Source organism: Chrysoperla carnea, chromosome 1 (genome assembly GCF_905475395.1).
Source record: "Chrysoperla carnea chromosome 1, inChrCarn1.1, whole genome shotgun sequence".
NCBI classification, from domain to species: Eukaryota; Metazoa; Arthropoda; class Insecta; order Neuroptera; family Chrysopidae; genus Chrysoperla; species Chrysoperla carnea.
This window is the reverse complement of record NC_058337.1, coordinates 117,995,691-118,017,479: the sequence shown is the minus strand read 5'-3', so window position 1 is coordinate 118,017,479 and position 21,789 is coordinate 117,995,691. Positions and strand designations below refer to the sequence as shown.

Sequence of the window (21,789 nt, the reverse complement as noted above, 5' to 3'; positions counted from 1 at the left end):
TTTTAAACAAAATTCTTTAAAATTAAACATCTGGTCACCTGACATAGAAAAATGACATATACAAAAATGGTTGTATGTCAAGTAATGATATCATTCACGCCGCCATGGGTAATTACGAATTTGGTGGAGTAATGACGAACAGACTTGTATTAGTTAATTAAAGCTGAGCAATTTGAGTGACTATATTTTTAATATAATTAGCCATTTAAAGTATATCCAAAATATCAAAGTAATAATAAAGCTTCTTTGAAAATGTTTGTAATATCTATATTTTCTGTTCGTGACTACCCCTTATTGATTCAAATGAAAAAATGCTCAGTTCGCGATTACTCTTTAATCATTTAAACAAAAATATTTAAGAAAAAATCTATTATAATGATATTACTTTCAAGATAAATATTCCACTTTTTTAGAAAAATACTATTAATTAAAAACTTACCGTAATTATTGATTAAAATAATATTAGTAACCAATTAAATAATTTGTCGAATATTTATAGAAATTGACTGCAAATGGAGATATTTTTCGTATAAAAAAATCTGAAGTTTTTTTTTTTAATAAAAATAATGACAATCAAAATATTTTTTGAAATAATTTCATGATATAAACCTTAAAGCTACATTATTCGTAATTTCCCACAGTTCGTGTTTATCCGACTCTCCCCTATAACTAAATAATCACTCAGCTTTGAAGTGGTCAATTAACTAACTAAACCACTGTACAATTATTATTGGACATTATTGCCATTAATGATGTCTACTATTGCGAAGGGTACTATTAACTTGTTCTTGCGAATAATTTTAACATCTTGATTGGAAATTATTCTAAAAAGTTATTGCGAATCATTATACTTTTTTTGCGTTTTTTTATTTAAAAACTCAACTTTCTCAAACTGTGCCTTTATGTTTGGGCAAAGAATTTATATTGTTGCTATTAATCTGGGCAATACACAAATAGTTTTATAAATCATTTTATAAAATTTCTTATAACTTTTTTATGAAAAAATCGATGATGATAAAAATTAACAGTATTTTACTGAGTTAACGACTTGATAGAAACAAGTTTCAAACAACAAATCTGTCAAAAATTTTAACGAAAGGTTTAAGTTTATTCAAAACAAATTTTATAAATAAAAAAATTCGATAAAAAATACAAAATTTGATAGAACACTTGAGTTTAAGAACATATATTTGCAATTTTCTTTTTACTAGAATAACAATAAATTATTTTGCCCATACCGCTTTTAAAAGTTTTGACCCAGTACATGAAAAACCGTGATATTATTCAAAGTAAATTTTTTGTTTTGAAAACCCGAAGTTTTCCTAAATAATAGAGCAACCTCTTGGGTTGAGCTCTGCAATTAACTACTACCATATACAAAAAATAATGTTAAAATAGGAAGGTAATTTTGAATCCACCTGTATACATATTTATGTTTATATTATTATTACAATAAAGGTAGCTCCAACAACAAGCTATAAACTAAAGTTAGCACAAGCAAGCCAGTATAGCTCCGTTATTTATAATAATTGAATATTATTGTTATTGGCTGTAGTTAGTGTTTGGTTTATTTGATCGTGAGAGAACAGATTCATATTATTTCTCTTTTGTTTACCATTTTATTAGTTAGTTATAATTATTTTATAATTAATTTACTTTTAATTAGATTAATTTATTTTATTTATCAATAATAATATATATATATATATATATATATATATATATATATATATATATATATAAATATATAGGTTTTATAATTATTTACTATAAAAATCTATGTATTTACGCTAAACTAGTTTTATTAAAAGCATTTTGGTCAAGTTCGTATCCATTACACTTTTTTTTTGGTAATCGTCGTTATGAATCGCATTAGTTAACAAAAATATTTTTTAAAACTATTCCTTGTGTTCAATTGTTCAGAAATACTTATATATTCTCTCATTATATCATTAATTTGAGTTTTCATACATCATTTATGTAAAAATATTGCCTGTATCTATAAACAAATAACATCATTTTTATCTAAGAACTCTCTCCATTAAATGACCTTTCAAACGAAACGAAAAAATAAAAATCGGTTCATTCGTTTCGGCGCTACGATGCCACAAATAGACAGATACACACACATAGCGGTCAAATTTATAACATCCTTTTTTTTTTTGGTTCGGGGGTTAAAAACACTCCACATCGACTCAGGAGCTTATTTATCACGCGGCAGAGAGTAAGGTTTTATGGATTTTTTTACGTGAAATATCCTAGAATATAAAGTGTGTTATATATATCCTCTCTCTTGATGCGTGCTTGTATTTAGCTAATTTCAAAAACAAATAAACACTTAAAATACTTTTAATTTGCGTGGTTAGTATAGGCAATTTACATAACATTAACGTATTAACATTTGCGTGTGTGTTCATTAATCATATGTATATGAGTAAATTCCAATGCTTTTACTGTGAGTGCATTCATAAATTTTTACAATTCGTTTTCATTAATGTAATAAAAATAGGCGTATTTGTTTATGTTGTTAATTTATTTAAATACTAGGCACAGCCCGTAGCTTTATGACATGTCAACTAAGATACATGCAAACAAATTATACTCTTAAATAATTCATCGGAGATAAAAGTTCCTCAAGTCGATGAAAACTAAAAATTTGATTACATTCATATACATAAATCAAGCAAAAAAAAAGTATTAAAAAAGCTTAGCGTGCTTGAAAATTTTTATCATCAGTTTTAAGTAAAGCTTTAAACAAATAAGGCATTAAAATCGTATGATAATAAACAAATACTATTAATCTCTTCCATGCTCTAAGTAACTTTCAAGAAGTACCTAGCAAATTGACTTATAAAGAAAATACCCAGCGTTTTATTTTTTATATTTCTTTTGTGATTTGAATTTTTATCTTTTTGCGATGCGAATAGGGTTGATTGTTGGACTACATTATAATTATAAAAAATAAACTAAAAATAAATATCTCTTGTACAATTTTATTAACGTCAGTACATCCAGGAATAAAAATAACTTAAAATGACGTCTATAATCACCTTGATTAGACAGAAATTAAGGTTCATGAACCACTTGAAAATATTAAAAATTGTAGTATTGACATTGCAATTTATAATAATAGATTGATTGTGGTAGTCACATTTTTATAATTATTTTATCAGTAAAAATAAACGCGATTAATCAATGATAATTTCATTGTATTTATTTTCCAATAAAAATTACATTATGTAGGAAAATTTGTACCGCTTTCTGTAATTCAAAAAAATTTATTGAAAATTATTAATATTAATATGAGTATTATTAATCTGAGCTCTTTTAAGAAGGATTGTCTCTAATTCTCCTTTTGCTTCATTAAAATTTTCTGAAAATATTTTTTACTCAAGTTGTTTCGAAACTAAGAATCGAAAAAGCTACCAAAAGTATTTGAAATCTGGCTGTTTTGTGGATGTTGTCGAAATTTCAAATAAGCAAAATAATTTTCCGTTGCTTAAATTTATCTTATCGCGGAATTTTTAAAATTCTTCAATTTTTGGCATCTGATTTCAGATATTTTTAAATTGAAAAGTTTCCACCAAGCAAATTCTCAAAATAACAATTCTTTTACAGATTCTTATTTGTTATCGAAAAACGAGTAAATTGTGCTAACAAATTTGTTTTTCCTATACTTTCCTGCAGTTTTTAGCCTTAAAAACGGTAATATCAGATATTAAAAATTGAGGACTAGGAAAAAAATGTCAAACAAAAGTTGATTTTTTGCCGTACCAAGCAAAAATCTGCCCCCAAAACTAAGTGGTTTGGCGACGAAGTCGTCCCCTAGTTTGACGACGAAATCGTGCCCGTATAACAAAACTAAATATATTTTTCTTTCCCTAAACTTATTTAGAGAAAGCCGATACGTATTTTTTGCTTTTCCATTTCGTTTTCGCAATATAAGAATGGAACTTTCTTTAAAATCACTCTGTATAAATAATCTAAGCGTTAACTAACATGTGTTATATCACATCACTGAAGAGTTAGGTATTATTAATACCTTCATAACAATAGTAATAACAAATGTAACATTGTTTTTTAATCTTATAGCGGATTATAAACACCTTCATCAAAATATAAAAATGATATTATGTCCATCAAAATTATTTATTTATTTTATCGTCAATTTATTCAAAATGACATATACAATTCCGAATATACCCAATTTCAACAGAACCATTATACATGTACCACAATTTTGTTAATTTTAATAAATTTTTCCCATGAGTAACATATGACTGAAAATAAATGCTTGTATTGAATGTGATTCTATTTGAAACTATTTGTTACCATTTTAAAATACAAAAAATTACAAAGATTGTATTTTTTTAGTAAGTTAGGGATGAGCGAGACCAAGACCATAGTTATCTTGGTCTAGGTCTTGATCTTGACGATTTAATTTTTGTATTGGTCTTGTCTTATTAGTTAGAGTCTTAGTCTTGGTCTTGCAAAAACATGTCTTGGTCTTGCAGAATCCAGTTTTGGTCATGGTCTCACCAAAATAATCCCAGTCTTTGTCTTGGTCAATTCCTTCAGAATTTTTAGAGTCTTACTTTAAATAATCATTACAAAATTAATCAACTATTTACATATCCAGTGGCGTAGCTATCATAGGGCTAGGTAGTACGGTGCACCAGGGTCTCGAAGCTCAGAGGGCCTCCTAAACATTGAAAAGAAAGGCAGTTTGCACACCTGGCAAAACTCGAGCCGGCTAACAAGAATTTTTTTATGATGTTTAATGAACATTTGCTATAACAGAACTCCTAATTTAACACTTTCAACACATGCGCACTATCGTCTTTGATAAGGATGTGCTATTTTTTACCGTTATTGATGATAAAACATTTATATATGTTTCTGAACTGATTCTTGAATTGACAAATGACCTATTATAAAAACTATAATATCTTATTATGAACTGAACTGATTTGCGATAGAAAACAAGACGGCATCAAACTTGGATTTGAGTGAAGGTATAGACGAATTTTTCAAAAATTAGAGCGCGCAAGAGATTGTGAATTTGACTGGAAATTTTGTTGAAAATCTTTTTTCCTATCCATTGATGTCATCTGTATAATAAATATTGTATATTGTCATGTAGACCGTTGTCTGAAAGGTGGAAAGACGGGGTGAGGGTCCGATTTTTCCCTCTATATGTACCGAGTCCGTATCCACCTAGTTATGCCGCTGTACATATCTATTATTTATATAAAATAATGACAACATTGATGAGAATAAGTTTGGTAAAAGTCTTATTATGAGTCTTGGCCGCAAATAAGTCATGGTCTTTCAGAGTTAGGTCTCGGTTTTGCGGAGTTGGGTCTTGATCCTGAACTTATTTTATATAAATTGGGTCTTGGTATTGTTATTTTCGAAGTGATACTATATTGGCCTTGGTCTTGAAAAATGTGCGAGAACAAGGCCAAGACTGCAAACCTGATATTAATTTTCCTAATCACTAGCTAGAGTTTAGAATAGTTCCAAGAGAACAGATAATAGATGGTTCAAATTCTGCGGAATGTGATGTTTAACTTGGTCGTAAATTCGTTTGAAAAAAACAGTTTTTAATTCACTTGAAAATACAGTTTCTATAATTTTCTTATATGCACTATTTATGTCTTCTAAGATGGTAAAAAAATTATTGAAAACATTTCTACGTCATGGGGTAACTTCAAAATTCATCTTTTATAAAATTTCAAAAATCTACATTAAAATTGACACATGTTAAAGTAAAATGTTTAAAACCTATGAGACTCTGATAGACGATTAATATTATTTAGGCTTTTTCGTATGACATTTTAGTAAATAAGAAACATTGCCTCTACGAAAACAGAAAGAGTAAAATAGGATTTTCTTTTATGAAAATTAATAAATAAATGTATGATGAACTAATGGTGTTATAATGTTTGTGTATGAGAATAATAATAATAATATTTTCACCCCTTTTTTTAGTTATTTCCTTGATATACCTTCCATATATATGTATGAAAGAAAATAATTTGTTCCTTCCTGATCATCATTATCATCACGCTTGGTGCCTATACAGATCGTGCAGATGACGATGCGATGTGATATGATGCGATATAACTTGTATGCATCTTTTTATCCTTGACATGTTTAGAGAGAAAAATAATATCTATTCTAAACAGAATGTCTCAGATAGTGATTTTCCAAGAAAGAAAGATACAATGATATCCTCAAAGGTAGTACAGGGCTACTGAACGTCCTTAAATGATCTGGCGAGACAAATAAATGTAGATCTGATATGGGTGTCAGGGCACAGATACATTCCAGGGAATTATGAAATCGGTGAGCTTGCTTGAAATAAGCGTCCTGGGGTTTCGCTCTTGCAAGCTGCTCCTGAATTAGGATATCGTATGAAAGGCCAATCTTAGATAGAGAGAGGAACGCACTTGTGGTACTACAGGACAGATATGGTTTGGTTATAGACGTAGGCGTACCGAAGATCTAATATTGTTTTAAAGAGTCTCTATAAGCAGAGTCGTTGTGGCTATTAGAGGACATTAGAGAAGACGACATACACTCTGAACGACTAGGCCTAGTAGTGCCTCACGATTATTTCAGGATCTGTCACGCGGGGGGGGGGGGGGCAATGTTTCATCTTCTCAGCCCCAGTCCTGCTCTTTCCACGAAGATAGGGACTCATTTAAGGCAGCCTCTCCACTCTGAAAACAGCTCCAAATATTTCATGGAGTAGTGACCGGAGATGGGCTGCTCTTCTTTTTGGTATCACACCGGTTATTTACATGGGGCTTCGATATACAAGCTATCATTCCCTTTTTCACCACCTTAGAATCAAGGTAGGAGGGTGAAAAATACTTTACGACCTATTCTCTAAAATGTAATTAAGATAGGTATGAATGATTCTAAAAGAACTCGATGACGTTACGCTGAAACATTCTGTAAAATAGAATTTTCTTATTATCTCGCCATGACACAATATTTAAACAAAACATCTCTGACAGAATATACAAATAGGGAGAGAAAAACATGGAGATAATATTATTAGTTAGTTGTAAATTGTAATATCAAAATAATGTTCATCTAAAGAATGAATGTAATGTTGAGTATTGTGGTATGCTATTAAGAATTCCTTTGCTTTTCTTCATACTATCATACTGTTCTTCTTCATATACTGTTCCCAATCCCGCTCCTAACTCTCCTATCATAAGTATTTTATCATAATACACAAAACCAACCTAAATATTGTTAAATTTCAAAAATTTCATTTATCGGTCAAGTATGTAAATTTGTAAATTCCAATGGTTTCATGTGCATTTTATGTATAAATGTATGTCAATCATAAATGTATATATAAAACCTCGATTGCTGACAACAATAATTGAAGGATAGTCTCAGAAAATGATGCTTTCGATATTCATCTTACTTCTTTGAAAGCGTTTATACAGTTTTTTAATTTCTTCAATCTACTGTCAAATATTCATAATCTAGAAGGGTGTTGGAAAAACTCCAAATAATGGAACTAGGATCCGAACGTCACTCGTTTCAATTTTTAGAACCCCTCCACAAAACATTTCTAGCTTATCACATATGTATTAATTATTTAACTTAAACTTAAGGCCGATTCAAAAATGAACCGAAAATTTGATATACATAGACTTTTACTTCACAGCCTCTCTCGCCCTAAATTATGTAAAAAGTCCTGACGCCATTTATCAGTTTTGCATCTATCATCGATAGTATTAACGGCGTTAAGTTCCAATTTGCGTTACAAAAAACTCTTTAAATAGTTATTTTCGAAATAAACGTGATTAAGAATTGGACTAGGCTATAAATGTTTTTGAAAGAATTCTATTAATTGGCGTGAGCCCAGATCTGAGAGTATAAGAATCAAGCCTCGGTCTGTAGATTTTGCTCCTCACCATTCTTCCAAATATAACATAAGAAAAGAATAGGATAAGAAGTGCAGATAAGAAATCAATGATAAGTCAAGAAGCCAAAATAGCAATCTGGAATTATAATAGATATTTGTGCAACTTTTTCTTTATTTATTGTGGATTAGTATTTATTATTTGCTTTTATTTTTTCTAGGCTGTGGAACGTCGTGGTGAAATGATTGTCCGAATTCTGGATCCACGACACATGGGACGGACGGCAAATGAATCAGCAAAACGTTTTCTTACATTGCAAGTAAGAAAGTTATTCTTCTAATTTTTATTTTTTCGTCTAAGGGATCAATAATGTTAATTTGCAATTTTACTTGTTTGAGTAATTTTACTTTATTTTAGTGACATGCTTCAATAGATATGGCCATTTTCAAACTGAGCATAGTTGCAAATTGTATTATTCATCTCTCATACTGTACCATAAGGTAATGATGTTTTTATATCATTAAAATTATTATTTTTCAGGATGCAAAACATACCGTTCAATTTGTGGAAATCGTGAAAAGACCTGGACAAACATTAGGCTTATATATACGTGAGGGAAATGGCATCGATCGTAATGATGGTGTGTTTATATCACGAATTGCGCTTGAAAGTGCCGTTTACAATAGTGGATGCTTAAAAGTGAGTAATAATTGCTTAGTATAACTTTAATTAAAAGTTTTAAAGTTTAAATCGTTACAAAAAAAACAGGATTACGTAAAATACGAAATACGCGTTAGTTTAAAATATTTTATCACGTTCGAAACGAAAAGTATATAAAATCGAATCACACGGAACTTGGACTAAATACAAAGGTATCAAATCAGAACATACAATCGATTCGTTTGGACGTTTTGTCTCTTTATTGAGACTTCTTCAGCAATTATTAATTATAATTCAGAACCGTCTAACTTCCCTGTGATTAAATTTTACATAAAAATAATGTTTATCGCCATTATTAGACAACAAAACCATTAGTCTTTATTAAATGCAATCATTATATGTGATATTGGGCCTAAAGGCACTCTGACTGGCTCAAATGAAGCATAATCAGGAAATTTCAAGTAGTTTAATGTTTGTGGCTTATGGGCGTTATCCAGCGACTTTGCATATCCGCAGAGAAAATAATCCATAAGTGTGGAATTACACAAATTCGTATTTTTGAAGCTTTATTCTGACATCTATTCATAGATAAATATAATAAGAAAAAATCGTAAAGTAGAAACGGTGTAGACGTGTTTCATTTTGCTTCATACAATCTAGTAAGTTTCATTTAAGGCAGCGGCAGTGGCCCAAAATCATTTTTAAACACAAATAGTATAAAAAATTAGTTTTCCAACAAAACAAATGCCATGGCTATTTACAATATTTTTATGTGTTTTATTTCGATCTAAAAGAACACCCTTTAACGTCAATCAGAATGTTTTAGTTTATGTTTTGACTAGTGTATTATTGTCTTCTAAACAGTAAATATTTACTTTTATTAAAATGTCACAAACAAATAAAACAATATTAGTGTTTAAATATTGTGGTTTGTTAATAACATTTAAAACTTTATACCATTATTAATATATTTTATACAAAACGAACTAATCTTCAAAGTTAATTAACACACTAAACAAATGAACATTACCCAAATAATATGAGAGTTATTAATTATTTTCAAAAACAAATTCACAGAAATCCTTGAAATTGATAAAAAAAGGATTGTTTATATATTGCAAATAAATAAACCACTGATAGTTTTCCGATTTTTTTAAATCTTTATAAATTTAGCCACTTCATTCAATTGGGTTTAAATAGAGTATTAAAACGTCTATAGCTTCAAAGAAGGTTGATTCCGGGCATTTGTTTCTGGTACCAAAATGCACGTTTTGTGCGCATCCTATCACTCCCAACAATAAAGGCTATTTATTCAAAAATCCATTATATTTCACGTTTTTTTCGATCGGTTTCCTTTGCAATGAAAGAAAATGAAAAATTTTAATCCATTTCAGACTTCATATATATTTTATACTAAAAAAAATTAATAAAACTTTATTCTTTAGGTAGGAGATGAAATTTTGGCTGTTAACTTGGTAGACGTAACTCGTATGAGTTTGGACGATGTAGTTATTATCATGTCGATTCCACGACGTTTGGTGCTGGCTACCAGACAACGTAAAGGTAAAACTTAAATACAAGCCAATAAATCTAAAAAAATTTTAACAATACCCTTACATTCTAGGATCAAAAGGTGGAGTCGGTTCGCCAAGTTTACAGCCAAGATCCGAACATAAACCACCGCCAGTGGTTGTGATCAAGCGTGAATTGCGTGATGACGAAAATGATGAAGTCGATGATGGATCGCATCCTTCTAATCGGGATTCGATACGACAACGACACACAGGTGATGGACGTGAAATGAGTGAATCACGATCACGATTAGGTTTAGGGTTAACTGGATTTGATTCACGGCACACAACACCACAAGACGATCGTAACGGGCTTGTTGATTTGTATTATAATTCACGTCCACCAGATTCTAGTAGTAGTTCGTGGGGGTAAGTATTTTGATTCTTCGATTGGCTATTAACTTCTCTTTCATCGATCAAATTTGTGTATGTTCTTCTTGTGATCTGTCTTATTATGGATATACACAGTACATTCACGATAATATCACAATTCATTGAAAATGGGATCAAATCAAGACATGAGGTAGAAATTTAAAGTTTTCTTAACTGTTATTTCGTTTTCAATTTATTTGGAACATATTACATAAAATGGAAATAAACTTATATAAAATGAAGAGCGAGAAGTGTGCGAGAAGAAGCTGTAAAAAGAAAATCCATGGTTTTTCAGTAAATTAACAATATTGACTTAAAACACAATTCAAATTCACTGAAATTTACCAATAATTAAATGTTAAATTATCAAATGGATCTCCTAATTTAGAAACTAAATTTCTAATAGAGAAGATTTATTTCCATATTCGATAAAAGGTATATGAAGTGACTGCATTTAGGCAAAACACTCTAATTCCTATCAAACTATATCTTTACTTTGAAAATGATAACGCACAACTTAATCAGCCATAACTATTGGTTTAAATGTGGCGAATTTTATTCGATGATGGTAATTAGTCTTGTTATTAGAAAACGTGTTTATAGAGAGACGTTGATCATCAATAATATAACTTTTACGTCTGTGAATGTCTTCAGATCTCATTTTCAGTAAATTATGAGCTAAAAAAATCATAAATTTCAAATTTAGAACCATAACGCTTCATTAATCTCATAATTCATTGACTGAAACGACTAAATTGCTTCATGAACTAACTAACTGACTGTGTATAACCATTTCCAAAAAAACTTTCAAAATTTTCAATAAAAAATTAAATTTTTGTAAACTAAATAAATAATTCATAATCCCACCTCCATAAATAGCTATCAACCACCTCCACCTGTTATAACTGAACAGCCCAAATCCAGTATTCAACACTTCCAGCCATATGAACGACAATATCCAAAAACACTTGAAAGTCTTGCAGAAAAAGTGCATCCATTTTATACAGGCCCTGTATTACCATCTAACGGTAGAAGAATGTCTGCTGGAGCACAGCCATTATCCGGAAGGTAAAATTTACATATTGTCCAATATTTTGAACGTTTAATAGTTTGAGAAAAGGCACCACTTTTATTTTTGATTTTTTGAGTAGATATAAAAATGGGCACACCCACAGATAGAAAATGGTTTTAGTATCTAACGTGTCACAGAATTGCACATTTATTTTTTTTCAACCTCTGTGACACATTAGTGATCATTTTAGAGCTAAGTGGTTTCACTTAATAAAGTAGAAATAATCCACTGGTGAGTTTGAAGATATGGGAGGGGGGAGGTGGTAGATAGAAATCACAATTTTTAAAGGGCATTACGAACACCGTAGAGAGCACCTTAAATGTTTATTTATATCATAGAAAGAGGTTAAATTTGCATATTCTTTAGAATAACACCAAGTCGAGATGGTGGGGCAAGTCATTATTATGTTCAACATGGCGCAACAGGCTCTAGAAGACTGATGCCCAGATCGGGCTCCGACCAACATCTTCCACGTGTGGAATACTCCGACTACACAAGTATAACTCAAGCTGGGCGACATAGTTTATTAAGAAGTAGTTTAAAATCAGGTAAGAAAACTTAATCTATAACTATCAGAAAGTACTTATGGAAATTATATTTCAAGGCTCAACGCTAAGTCGGTATAATCAACGGTATGGTCAAACTGATGCACAATTAGTGAGCCAAAGTAAATATGGAACAAGTGGCGCAGGAACGGGTGCTGGGCAATATAGCGGTGCAAGTGGAACACTAACACGTCGTAATCGTCCTAGTTTGGATTATTCTAGCGATACAGAAGCCACGTGTGGACCACGATCGTCTAGTTATTACTATTATAATAGAAGTCAAAGTTCTGTACCGCACAGCACAATACCTACATTAGCTAGAACTAGCACATTGACGTCTTCTGACATCACGACCAAATTCAACTCACTACCTCGAGATACAAGGGGATCTACAAGGTATAAAATTTATCTTGTCAATATTTGCATTACTTTAGACAAACAGAGTAAGGGGGAAGTTTCTTTAAACACCAAATAGTGAAACTAAGACACTTAAACAAATTAAACCTGGTTCAACACCAGGCATGCAAAATAAAACCTAATAATAGACAGAAATTAGTTCTGTCCGGTAATCATGCCGTAACAGAATTCGTATACAGCGTTGCCAGACGATTTGCTCTGAAAATTTTTATACATTGTTAATTCTCATGGGAATAAATCCTAAAACTATTAATATCGAAATATTGGAAAGGCATTTTGAAGCAGTAGAGGATACCAATTATTCGTTTTAGTGTCTTAAAATAAAATATTTCTTTCAAAACAGGGTTTCAACGTAGAATACAATTTTAAACGTTATAAAAATTATTTTAATAATACAGATTGCAAATGAAAAGATTTGGAGATCGTACAGGAGTTTCAACACTATTACAAGATGATTCTGATGGCGCCTTGTCTGCACCAGAAATGCCCTCAATACGTAGGGACAGAGGTAAAATTGATGTATATGTGTCGTCGTGAATATATTAAAAATCTGCCGCTTTTAATTAATTAAACTCAAAACAACTCATAAAACAAACAAAATTCCAAAATGAAATACAAATCCAAATTAACATATTCGTTTTAGAATTAGGTGTTTCATTCTTTATGTTTTTTGTGCATGATTGTACTTCCTTATTTTTGGTATAAATATACTATTACATAACATACTCCGTTACTCCAATATAAACATATTTATCTCAATTTTGTACTCTCAATTTCATAGATGAGAAATCATCTCAAAATTGAGAGTGCAAAAGCAAAATCAAGAAAAATTTTCTGCACTTTCCCGATTTGCACTGTTGTGATGTAAAAATTAATTATTAATTATAAGATAATTGTTATTATAAAAAAATAGTTCCAAAATTCTCTACCACTCTAATACATAAAAACAGGCTACTTGAAAAGTGTAGTTGGCATCCATTGACAAAATTAAATCAAACGTAAGACTTAAAAATTTGTTTGGATACAAAATAATTGTTGCATGTGTAATGTAAATTGGGAAGGAGCCACACGTAGACTGTTTGTTTAAATGTAGAGTTGTATGAGAATAACACGTGTGGTTCGCACGTGTAGGACGTTTTCCATCCTCACCAAGTGTGTTCACATCAGATGAGTATCGAGCCTGGTTGAGTCGCACCCCATCGACCAGCGCTATTTACGAACAGATCCGGGCCAGTCGAGATGTATTGAACCAACAACGAGCTGCCAGATTTACATTCAGTGCCGAAAATATTCATGATGCTCTCAAACAGGTAAAATTCCCAAAAAATTCATTTAAAAATGAGAAAAATTAAATTGTTTTTCTTCTCTAGACTGAATCTTATTATGGAGCATATGGAGCACGGCCAGCAGTAACGTCAACGCTAGATCGACATTTCTCATCACGAAGTCAACAACCAAGTATTCCTTCAAGATCGTTATCAAGTCAACATATCACTAGTTCAACGTCAGCATTAGGCTCATCTAGATCACCGTCAATGAGGCGGATGCGTAATTTATTAGAATTGGAACAAAGTCGTCTAGGTACGACGGCAGGATTACCAAGTCCTGGTCCAGTTCCTACACCTAGTACCACACTTCCTAGATCACATACGAGGCAAATTGATATTAATCCTGCCGGTAAGTATTTATATTATTTTTTCTATTCAAAACCATAATACTAATTAAATTTATTTTTGCACCAGAATTCTTAAAATATAAACTGGAAAAACCAGTAGGAAGTTCACCATCCACAACTGGATTATCAGGGTTAACTGGAAGTGCCACAGGTTCATTAACTTCAACCGGGGGTTTTTCTTCCTCAACAGCAGGTGTTAGTGGAATGTTATGGGTACATTTATTAGCTGGGCGAGGACTACGTGCGCCTTCTGGTAGTTCAGCAGCAACCACGCCAGTAACACCAAGTGGTGGAGCACCTTCTTCGATAAGTGGGAGTACTGGATTACGTGATTTATATTGCGTATTAGAATGTGACCGTGTCCATAAAGCGCGAACAGTGGTAAGTATTTAAGCTTTCCATTTGAAAAATTTGATTATTCTTACTATCGGATTTACTGGTTTAGGTTCGAACTGGTGACTTGGTGTTTGATTGGGATGAAAGTTTTGAATTGGATTTAGTAAATAATAAAGAATTAGATTTATTAATCTATAGTTGGGATCCCCAATATCGGCACAAATTATGTTATAAAGGATCTGTACATTTAGAAAGTTTATTGAAAAATAGTCCAATTCATCAACTTGCCCTTAAAATTGAACCAAGGGGTAAGGACAATAGATTTACGTATGATATTTTTCAAGCACTTAAACGAATTATTTCATTTTCAAAATAGGTACACTTTACTTAAGACTGCGACACACGGATTCAATTCAATTATATCGTAGGCGAGGTTTACCTAGTTTAACTTTATCGAGAACTTCCAATCCTCCATTATTTGGTGCTGATCTTGAAACTGTGGTAAGTACTATTTCCAAATTCATTTAAATACAAAAAATTAAAGCCAATTATTCATTCCTTACTCTCTCTCTCTTTATAGGTGACAAGAGAAGCGAAAACTGGTGGAGTGCCTGGTGGTGTCGCTACTAGCTTAGCAATGACGAATACACTCCAGGTGCCCATCATTATAAAACGTTGCGTTGAAGAAATCGAACGACGCGGACTTGATATAATCGGTAAGTTTAGCAACCAAATTACCTGATTCAAAGGATTTCAATTCGAACAATAACTTTTTGTTACAGGCTTATACAGACTTTGTGGATCAGCAACCAAAAAACGAATACTACGAGAAGCGTTTGAAAGAAATAGCCGTTCGGTGGATCTCACTCCAGATAATGTTCCTGATATCAATGTAATTACTGGTGTGCTCAAAGATTATCTACGTGAGCTTCCCGAACCACTATTCACTAAGTGCTTGTATCAAATGATGGTTGATGCGCTCGGTGTATGTCTTCCCGATGATCCTGAAGGAAATGCAAAACTGATGTTTTCAATTTTAGATTGCCTACCACGTGTTAATAGAGTAAGTCTAATATTTATTGTCTTATACCGAGGACATAAATTTTCCATTTCAAATCTTTATTTTTAATGGAAGATTGACGACATTCTAAAATATTTGATAAAGAAAATTTAAATCTTTCAAAGGTCTCATATTGTTCCATGATAGTTTTTCTGTCAGATAAGATTTCAGCCTCTTTTGCGTCTGACAATTCATTGGAAATTTTCTCTTTTAAAAATAATTTTTCCTGAATAAAACAAAACGATTCCATTGTTATGACAGAAAGCTAATTTATCTATTTTTACAGGTAACCTTAATATTTTTAATGGATCATTTGGCAATGGTCGTATCAAATTCGGATCGAAATAAGATGTCCGCACAAAATTTAGCTATTGCATTAGCACCTCCGTTAATGTTGCATTCAGCAACAGATGCCACTGGAACGGCCCCGTTATCCCTGCAATCAATTGATCTTGATTACAATCAACCAATCAATGTGCTCAAATATCTTCTACAGATATGGCCTGCACCAAAAACAACCCAGTCAGGTAATGTAGTATAGTTATTAAGCTTCACAACTTTACTGTATGCTACTGCATTTTATCTCACCATCCAGGCAGACTCACACAATAAAAAGGAAATGGTAGACTTTAATTAATATTTTGATTTTTTAGTTTCGCAAAATTTTTTTTTCTTTTGAAGGAAGTGCAGATTGTTTTTATAAAATGAATATGTTTATATTTTAGCTCAGGACATATTCTTTGCAGGGGGGTGTATATTCTCAAACACAAAGGTATTTTTTCGGTGTATTGTTGATTCGAAATTTAGTAAATTATAAATAAAATGTATATATCGATCGTTGTAAAGCAAAATAACTTAAAATTTATTCGAGTACATTTTATTTATATAAGATTTGTGTTTGTAAATCTGCGTCTGTTCAAAATATTAATGATCAGAAGATCGGAAAGGGTATACTGGGGATGGTCTTTTTGATGGGATTATTCATATTTTGTCAGCGCGTGTCAGTACTGAGAGGTCGGTGTTTCCAGACAGGTCGGCGCGCCAGGCCAGTCGGGCCGCGTGGAGACACTCGCAGTGTGTTGCAAGCGGGGCCCCAAGCTCCGGCTGTGGCAGCGCTCCGAGGCCCCCATCAGCCCTCAGCGGTTCAGTCTCAAGTAGTTCCTCGCTCAGCTCCATCGGGAATGCGCGTCCAATCGCAGGCTCCGGTACAATCACTGCAGACACCCGTACGTTATATAAATTATATTTCTTTTATACTGACAGTGAAATTGTTTTATTATATATGATTTTTATTATAAACTAGGGCCAATCATCAGTCAACAAAGGTGCTTACCGCCCTCTCTCACCTCGAGTAGGGCCCATCAGTCAGCCAGTCGCTCCCAAATCACGGCAGGTAAGTTGCTAATAGATTTCGAAGATTTAAAATTTTTCTCCTACTGAAACTTCGAATCTACTTTCAAAGCCACGTTGTAATGGAGATTTTGAATATTTTTCTTTTGGTTTAGGTGATAGTCTCGTCTCCAGGTTCGCCAAGTAGTAGTAGTGATTCACAATCGGGATCTGATACAATCAAACATAATATACCAAGTCGTGTGAATTCACCAAACCCACGCCAATCACCATCTATGCAATCATTAAGTCGTGCATCTCCAAATGTTGGACGTAATTCACCAAGTTTAGGACGTGCTTCACCTAATTTGGGACGTGCATCCCCGTCGAATAACCATTTGGGTCGTAACTCACCAAACATTGTTGCCCGTTCATCCTCGCCTGCGATGCAAGCAAGTAATGCTGGTCTAGCTGTCACAATGAATGGACCTAGCACTTTATCGGCATTACAGACAACAATTAGTAATATAAATACAACAGCTAATAATATTTTTATGTCAACAAACTATCAAGCACAACCACCAAATCTTAAATTTGTCAGTACTAATCCATTTTTGACAGGAGCATATTTAACTGATGCTTATGACACATCACCATATAGCACGGCTCAATCTATACCCACATCAAAATATAATACAATTGGCTCCAAAAATGATATCCAGAAATATGGCAGCTATGACTATAGTGTAGAAACATCCAAATATAATACATTAGGTCCAAAAAGCCAATATATGAGCCAAGCTGATACACAAATGCAATACACATACTCCACGCCACCTACAATGACCAGCAGCCACAACACATACACAAGTGGAGGGGGTAACAATGGAAAATATAATACAATTGGAAGTCAATTTAAATACGATATTCAGTCAGAGGATGGCACCAAATATGGTAATAAAATGAAACAAACATATGATCATCAACAAATTTCAACATCCCAAGCTAGTAGTCAGGGTGGTGGAGGTACCAATAGCGGTTTACTAGGCGTTGAAGATACACCAACCCCGACGAGTAGCATTGAAACAGAAGATAGTAACACTCGTGAAGTTGGGGAGAAAGATGTCGAAGGAGATGCTGAACAAAGTGATTAAAGTGGGCGAAATTCTACTATTCGAATCGGAGCAACGAAACTTGGAAGTGAGAAAGAAGTTATGCAAAAGAGAAGATAAAGGAGGATATTAAAATTTGAATTTTTATAGTTCAAATTTTAAAATTATTTTTGTGTGGAAAAAAAAGTGTGCTATATAATTTTATTTTCAAAAAATATAAATATATATATATTACGTAAAATTTCTACTTGTTGCAGATTTTTTTATGGTTCTGCTAAATTTTTATCAATATAGCGCAAAAAAAACTTTATATATATATATATGAAAAAAATTATGTATGCTTATAGAAATTTAAAAACCTAAAAAAAAAAACTTAGAATTATTATACAAAAAAAGGAAAAAATATTTGAGAAAAATAATTGTTAACTATTTAATAAATTGTTTTTCATTTTCATCTGATTTTCTGTTTTTTGATGATAGATGGTAAACTTTTTAGTATAAATTTAGAAGAAAAAAATACTCTTAAGTGCATAGTTGTTGAATGTCAGCACAATATTTTAGAGACAAAATCTATTAAAGATTTAAAAATATATGTAGAGATTCCTAAACTCTTTTTTTTTTTAGATAATTTTACTTGTTGATTTGTGTTTTTTGTTTGTTTTTCAAAATACATGTTTCGTGTTCATTGTTCGTCGTGTCTCACAGCTCTTTTCTTTTGTTTTGAATGTCAGTCAAATCATAACCTAAAAATATTAATGTTTACTTTATACGAGAGATCATTCCCTTCTTTGAAATCCTTCCTCATCAGTGTCATTAATAATTGTATATACAAGTTAAACGGAAAATCCTGTTATTTTAAAAATAAAGTGAAGTGTAAAACTCCCCCAGCCTTGTTCGAAGTCGTAAAAATCGCGAATTTTTGCACTAAATGAATAGATATGCCAAAATGTCAGTTCTGTCTCAGAAAGTGTCTGCGGTGTCCTAGAACCTTTAGCTAAAAAATAACTTTAACTAACTCAAACCTTGGAAATCCCAGAAAAATAATGACTTAGAAATTCTGTCATTAAACTTAAATGGGAAGAATAAACTGACAAAGTCGTTTGCTAGGCCAAGTATTATATGATTATCTGGCAAAATTTTAAATGAAGGTGGGTGAAAAAAGATTTAAGAGATGCGTTATTGAACAACTTGTATGATATTAATTAGTTAAACAAATTTACAAATTAGATAGATCTTTTATACAAATATTGTTTTTTGGAAAGAACTCAAACAGCTGTGTGTAAAATGCTAAAATGTTAATTGCGAAATTTGTACTAGAAGTTTTGTATCTGAAGCTAGTTAGGAATGGCATGACTTGGATCTAGTTAAGGTAGAGTGGAAAACTTAATAAAACCCGATAAACTTTCGACTCGAATTTTAGTAACAAGTCGAAATCGGCCTAAAACTGTAAATGATTTCATATCACAATTTTCAAGCCTTCTTTTTTCAAATAACAGGATTTATTTCCCTAAACTACATACAAAAAATCATAAATATTAATTTGACAATAACATAGATAAGCTATTAATTAATTACCAATAAGATTTTCTAGTATTAAAAAAAAAACATATATTGAAGGAAAAAAACGAAACATGTATTAAAACTGAAAAAGTATGTAATATAAACCGCAAAACAGTTTTGTAAATTGAGAGAATCCTTAAACAGTTTTTTATTTTGTATATTTTTTAGACAAATTTTTTCATTTCTAATTAGCACCCTTCATATTCTCAGTTATGACTAAAATCTTTTGGGAGCCAGCAAAAATATAGATACAGTTGGTCTCTTTTTTAAATTGCCAACGAAAATTCAACGTTTGAAACGATTGTCAGAATATAACATTCGATCATGGACGAATTAAATGTTAAATTACAACTATAATGTGCTTACCAGGAGTACATCCTTTTAATCCAGTTTTGCAATATACATTTAATTGTTTATGACTTTCCACAATTAGATCTAAGTGCCGTTTACGTGAGATAAATGTATAGAAATTGTTAGAGTAACATCGATTCTTAACATTTCTCCATAAAAGAAAACGTTAGACCAAATCAAATGGTATTTTCTCCCAAAACAATATCACCGATCTTATGGTTAGTGTAACATAATTCGCTACCTAAGGAAAATCGAAATTTGTCCAAACAAAAGTGATCCATTTAACTGCAGTCATTTTCCACAAATTAATGTGCTCTCATGAATAAAAGCAAATATAATTAAAAATATTTAACGATTTAGAATCAATTTGAAAAAGAAAACCAAATTAACATAGGTACACTCTTTAGCTGGGTGAAATGTATACTTCAAGATTCAATCCTCTAAAAATATAATTAATTAAGATTCCCCAGAGGTCAGCATTTATAAAGAAGAATTCTATACATGTCGACGTCTGAGGGTCCTTGGGGGGAAATTTTGTGATATTGACTTTCAAATGTTTGTACTTACTTATACGAAATGCGTCCTCTTGAAGACTTTATACGTAACCGAGATTGTGAAAGACGCTAATTTAGCGTCATACAAAAAATATATGAAAATTCTATACGCTACTAAATATGATGATTTGTTATAACTTAGAAAGTAAAATTAAACTCTATTATTAATTTTAAACAAAAAAAAAAATGTATAAATTAATTAATTATAAAAAAAAACAATAATGCACAAATAATTTTAACCCTTCATAATAAAATAAAGAATAAAAAACAAGTATCACTGCCATATGTGAAAACCATTTAATCAAATTAGGCAGATCTTTTGTTTTTATCAAATTTTTTACATAATCACATGATAATTAATGTTCAAATGACTCACAAATCAGTTAAAAACATAACAAAAATCCTAGTTTCAGACCATTACAATACAATGGTCTTAGCATATAATGGTAACTTCCAAAAAAAGAACCTTATCTTTTGACAGCTAAGATTCATAAATTAAATTCAAATGTGTTATTCCTCATAATACAAACTATTTTGATAAGTAAAAAAGACAATCCGACTGATTTGACTTAGATCAGATGACATATCAAGTTGCTAGTAGATTTAAACATAGACGGGAATTCAGGTTCGCTATCTAAGACTGTCTAAATCATGTATAGTTTATATTATGAGTTGGAAGTAACCATTTTACATAGTTAATTTTTTATATAAATTATTTTAAAAAAAGGAACATTTTTATAGTTGACCAAAAAACAAAATGAATGAACAAACAAACAATTCAAGTGCAAAACTTTTCTCATAGAAAATGTTGTTAAGTCGTACATAAAACAAAAAACTAAATTAGGTTAGGTAGTCATGGGCACTTTTTAAACTTGCAATAGAGAACGTTGTTTGATGTGATCTCTTTCTCTCTCATCTCAAAATATTATAAATTGTGTAATTTTGTCTGTACAATAATCCATTTTTTAAGTGTCTGTACATTGCTGATTGTAGTATGAAAAACAAATATATTAAATTTAGTGCAAATTTTTATATTCATATTACCAAAGTTAGTTCATAATTTTTGTTTTTGCTATGAAACATAATTGGAGGTTAAGGATTGCTAGAAAAATAAGAAAAGGTTATGTTTTGGCATACATGATGCCAGTACTCTAACCCAGTATCATTCAATACAAATCAATTTTAGTTAACTTTACAATACTTAAAAGTATAGAAGTTTAAACCTAAATTGCATGTTGTTAATGTCGAAAATTAGGTCATGACAGACCACATTGTCGCAG

The 21,789-nt window shown here is 31.4% G+C and overlaps 1 protein-coding gene across 1 annotated transcript in view; it reads left to right on the top strand.

Moving 5' to 3' along the window:
• Positions 1–18,165, top strand: part of LOC123290721 (rho GTPase-activating protein 100F-like) — an 83,316-nt gene extending 65,151 nt beyond the window's left edge. The window contains exons 5-24 of the mRNA XM_044871006.1: positions 8,116–8,214; positions 8,436–8,594; positions 10,001–10,118; positions 10,180–10,495; positions 11,378–11,566; positions 11,937–12,118; positions 12,175–12,511; positions 12,931–13,040; positions 13,664–13,842; positions 13,903–14,209; positions 14,275–14,310; positions 14,401–14,588; positions 14,653–14,851; positions 14,920–15,044; positions 15,124–15,259; positions 15,326–15,606; positions 15,890–16,130; positions 16,636–16,829; positions 16,907–16,996; positions 17,109–18,165. Coding sequence (XP_044726941.1) covers positions 8,116–8,214; positions 8,436–8,594; positions 10,001–10,118; positions 10,180–10,495; positions 11,378–11,566; positions 11,937–12,118; positions 12,175–12,511; positions 12,931–13,040; positions 13,664–13,842; positions 13,903–14,209; positions 14,275–14,310; positions 14,401–14,588; positions 14,653–14,851; positions 14,920–15,044; positions 15,124–15,259; positions 15,326–15,606; positions 15,890–16,130; positions 16,636–16,829; positions 16,907–16,996; positions 17,109–18,086 — 4,464 coding nt within the window. The 3' untranslated portion in view covers positions 18,087–18,165. The remainder of the gene's footprint in view (positions 1–8,115; positions 8,215–8,435; positions 8,595–10,000; positions 10,119–10,179; positions 10,496–11,377; positions 11,567–11,936; positions 12,119–12,174; positions 12,512–12,930; positions 13,041–13,663; positions 13,843–13,902; positions 14,210–14,274; positions 14,311–14,400; positions 14,589–14,652; positions 14,852–14,919; positions 15,045–15,123; positions 15,260–15,325; positions 15,607–15,889; positions 16,131–16,635; positions 16,830–16,906; positions 16,997–17,108) is intronic.
• The last annotated feature ends 3,624 nt before the right edge of the window (positions 18,166–21,789 follow it).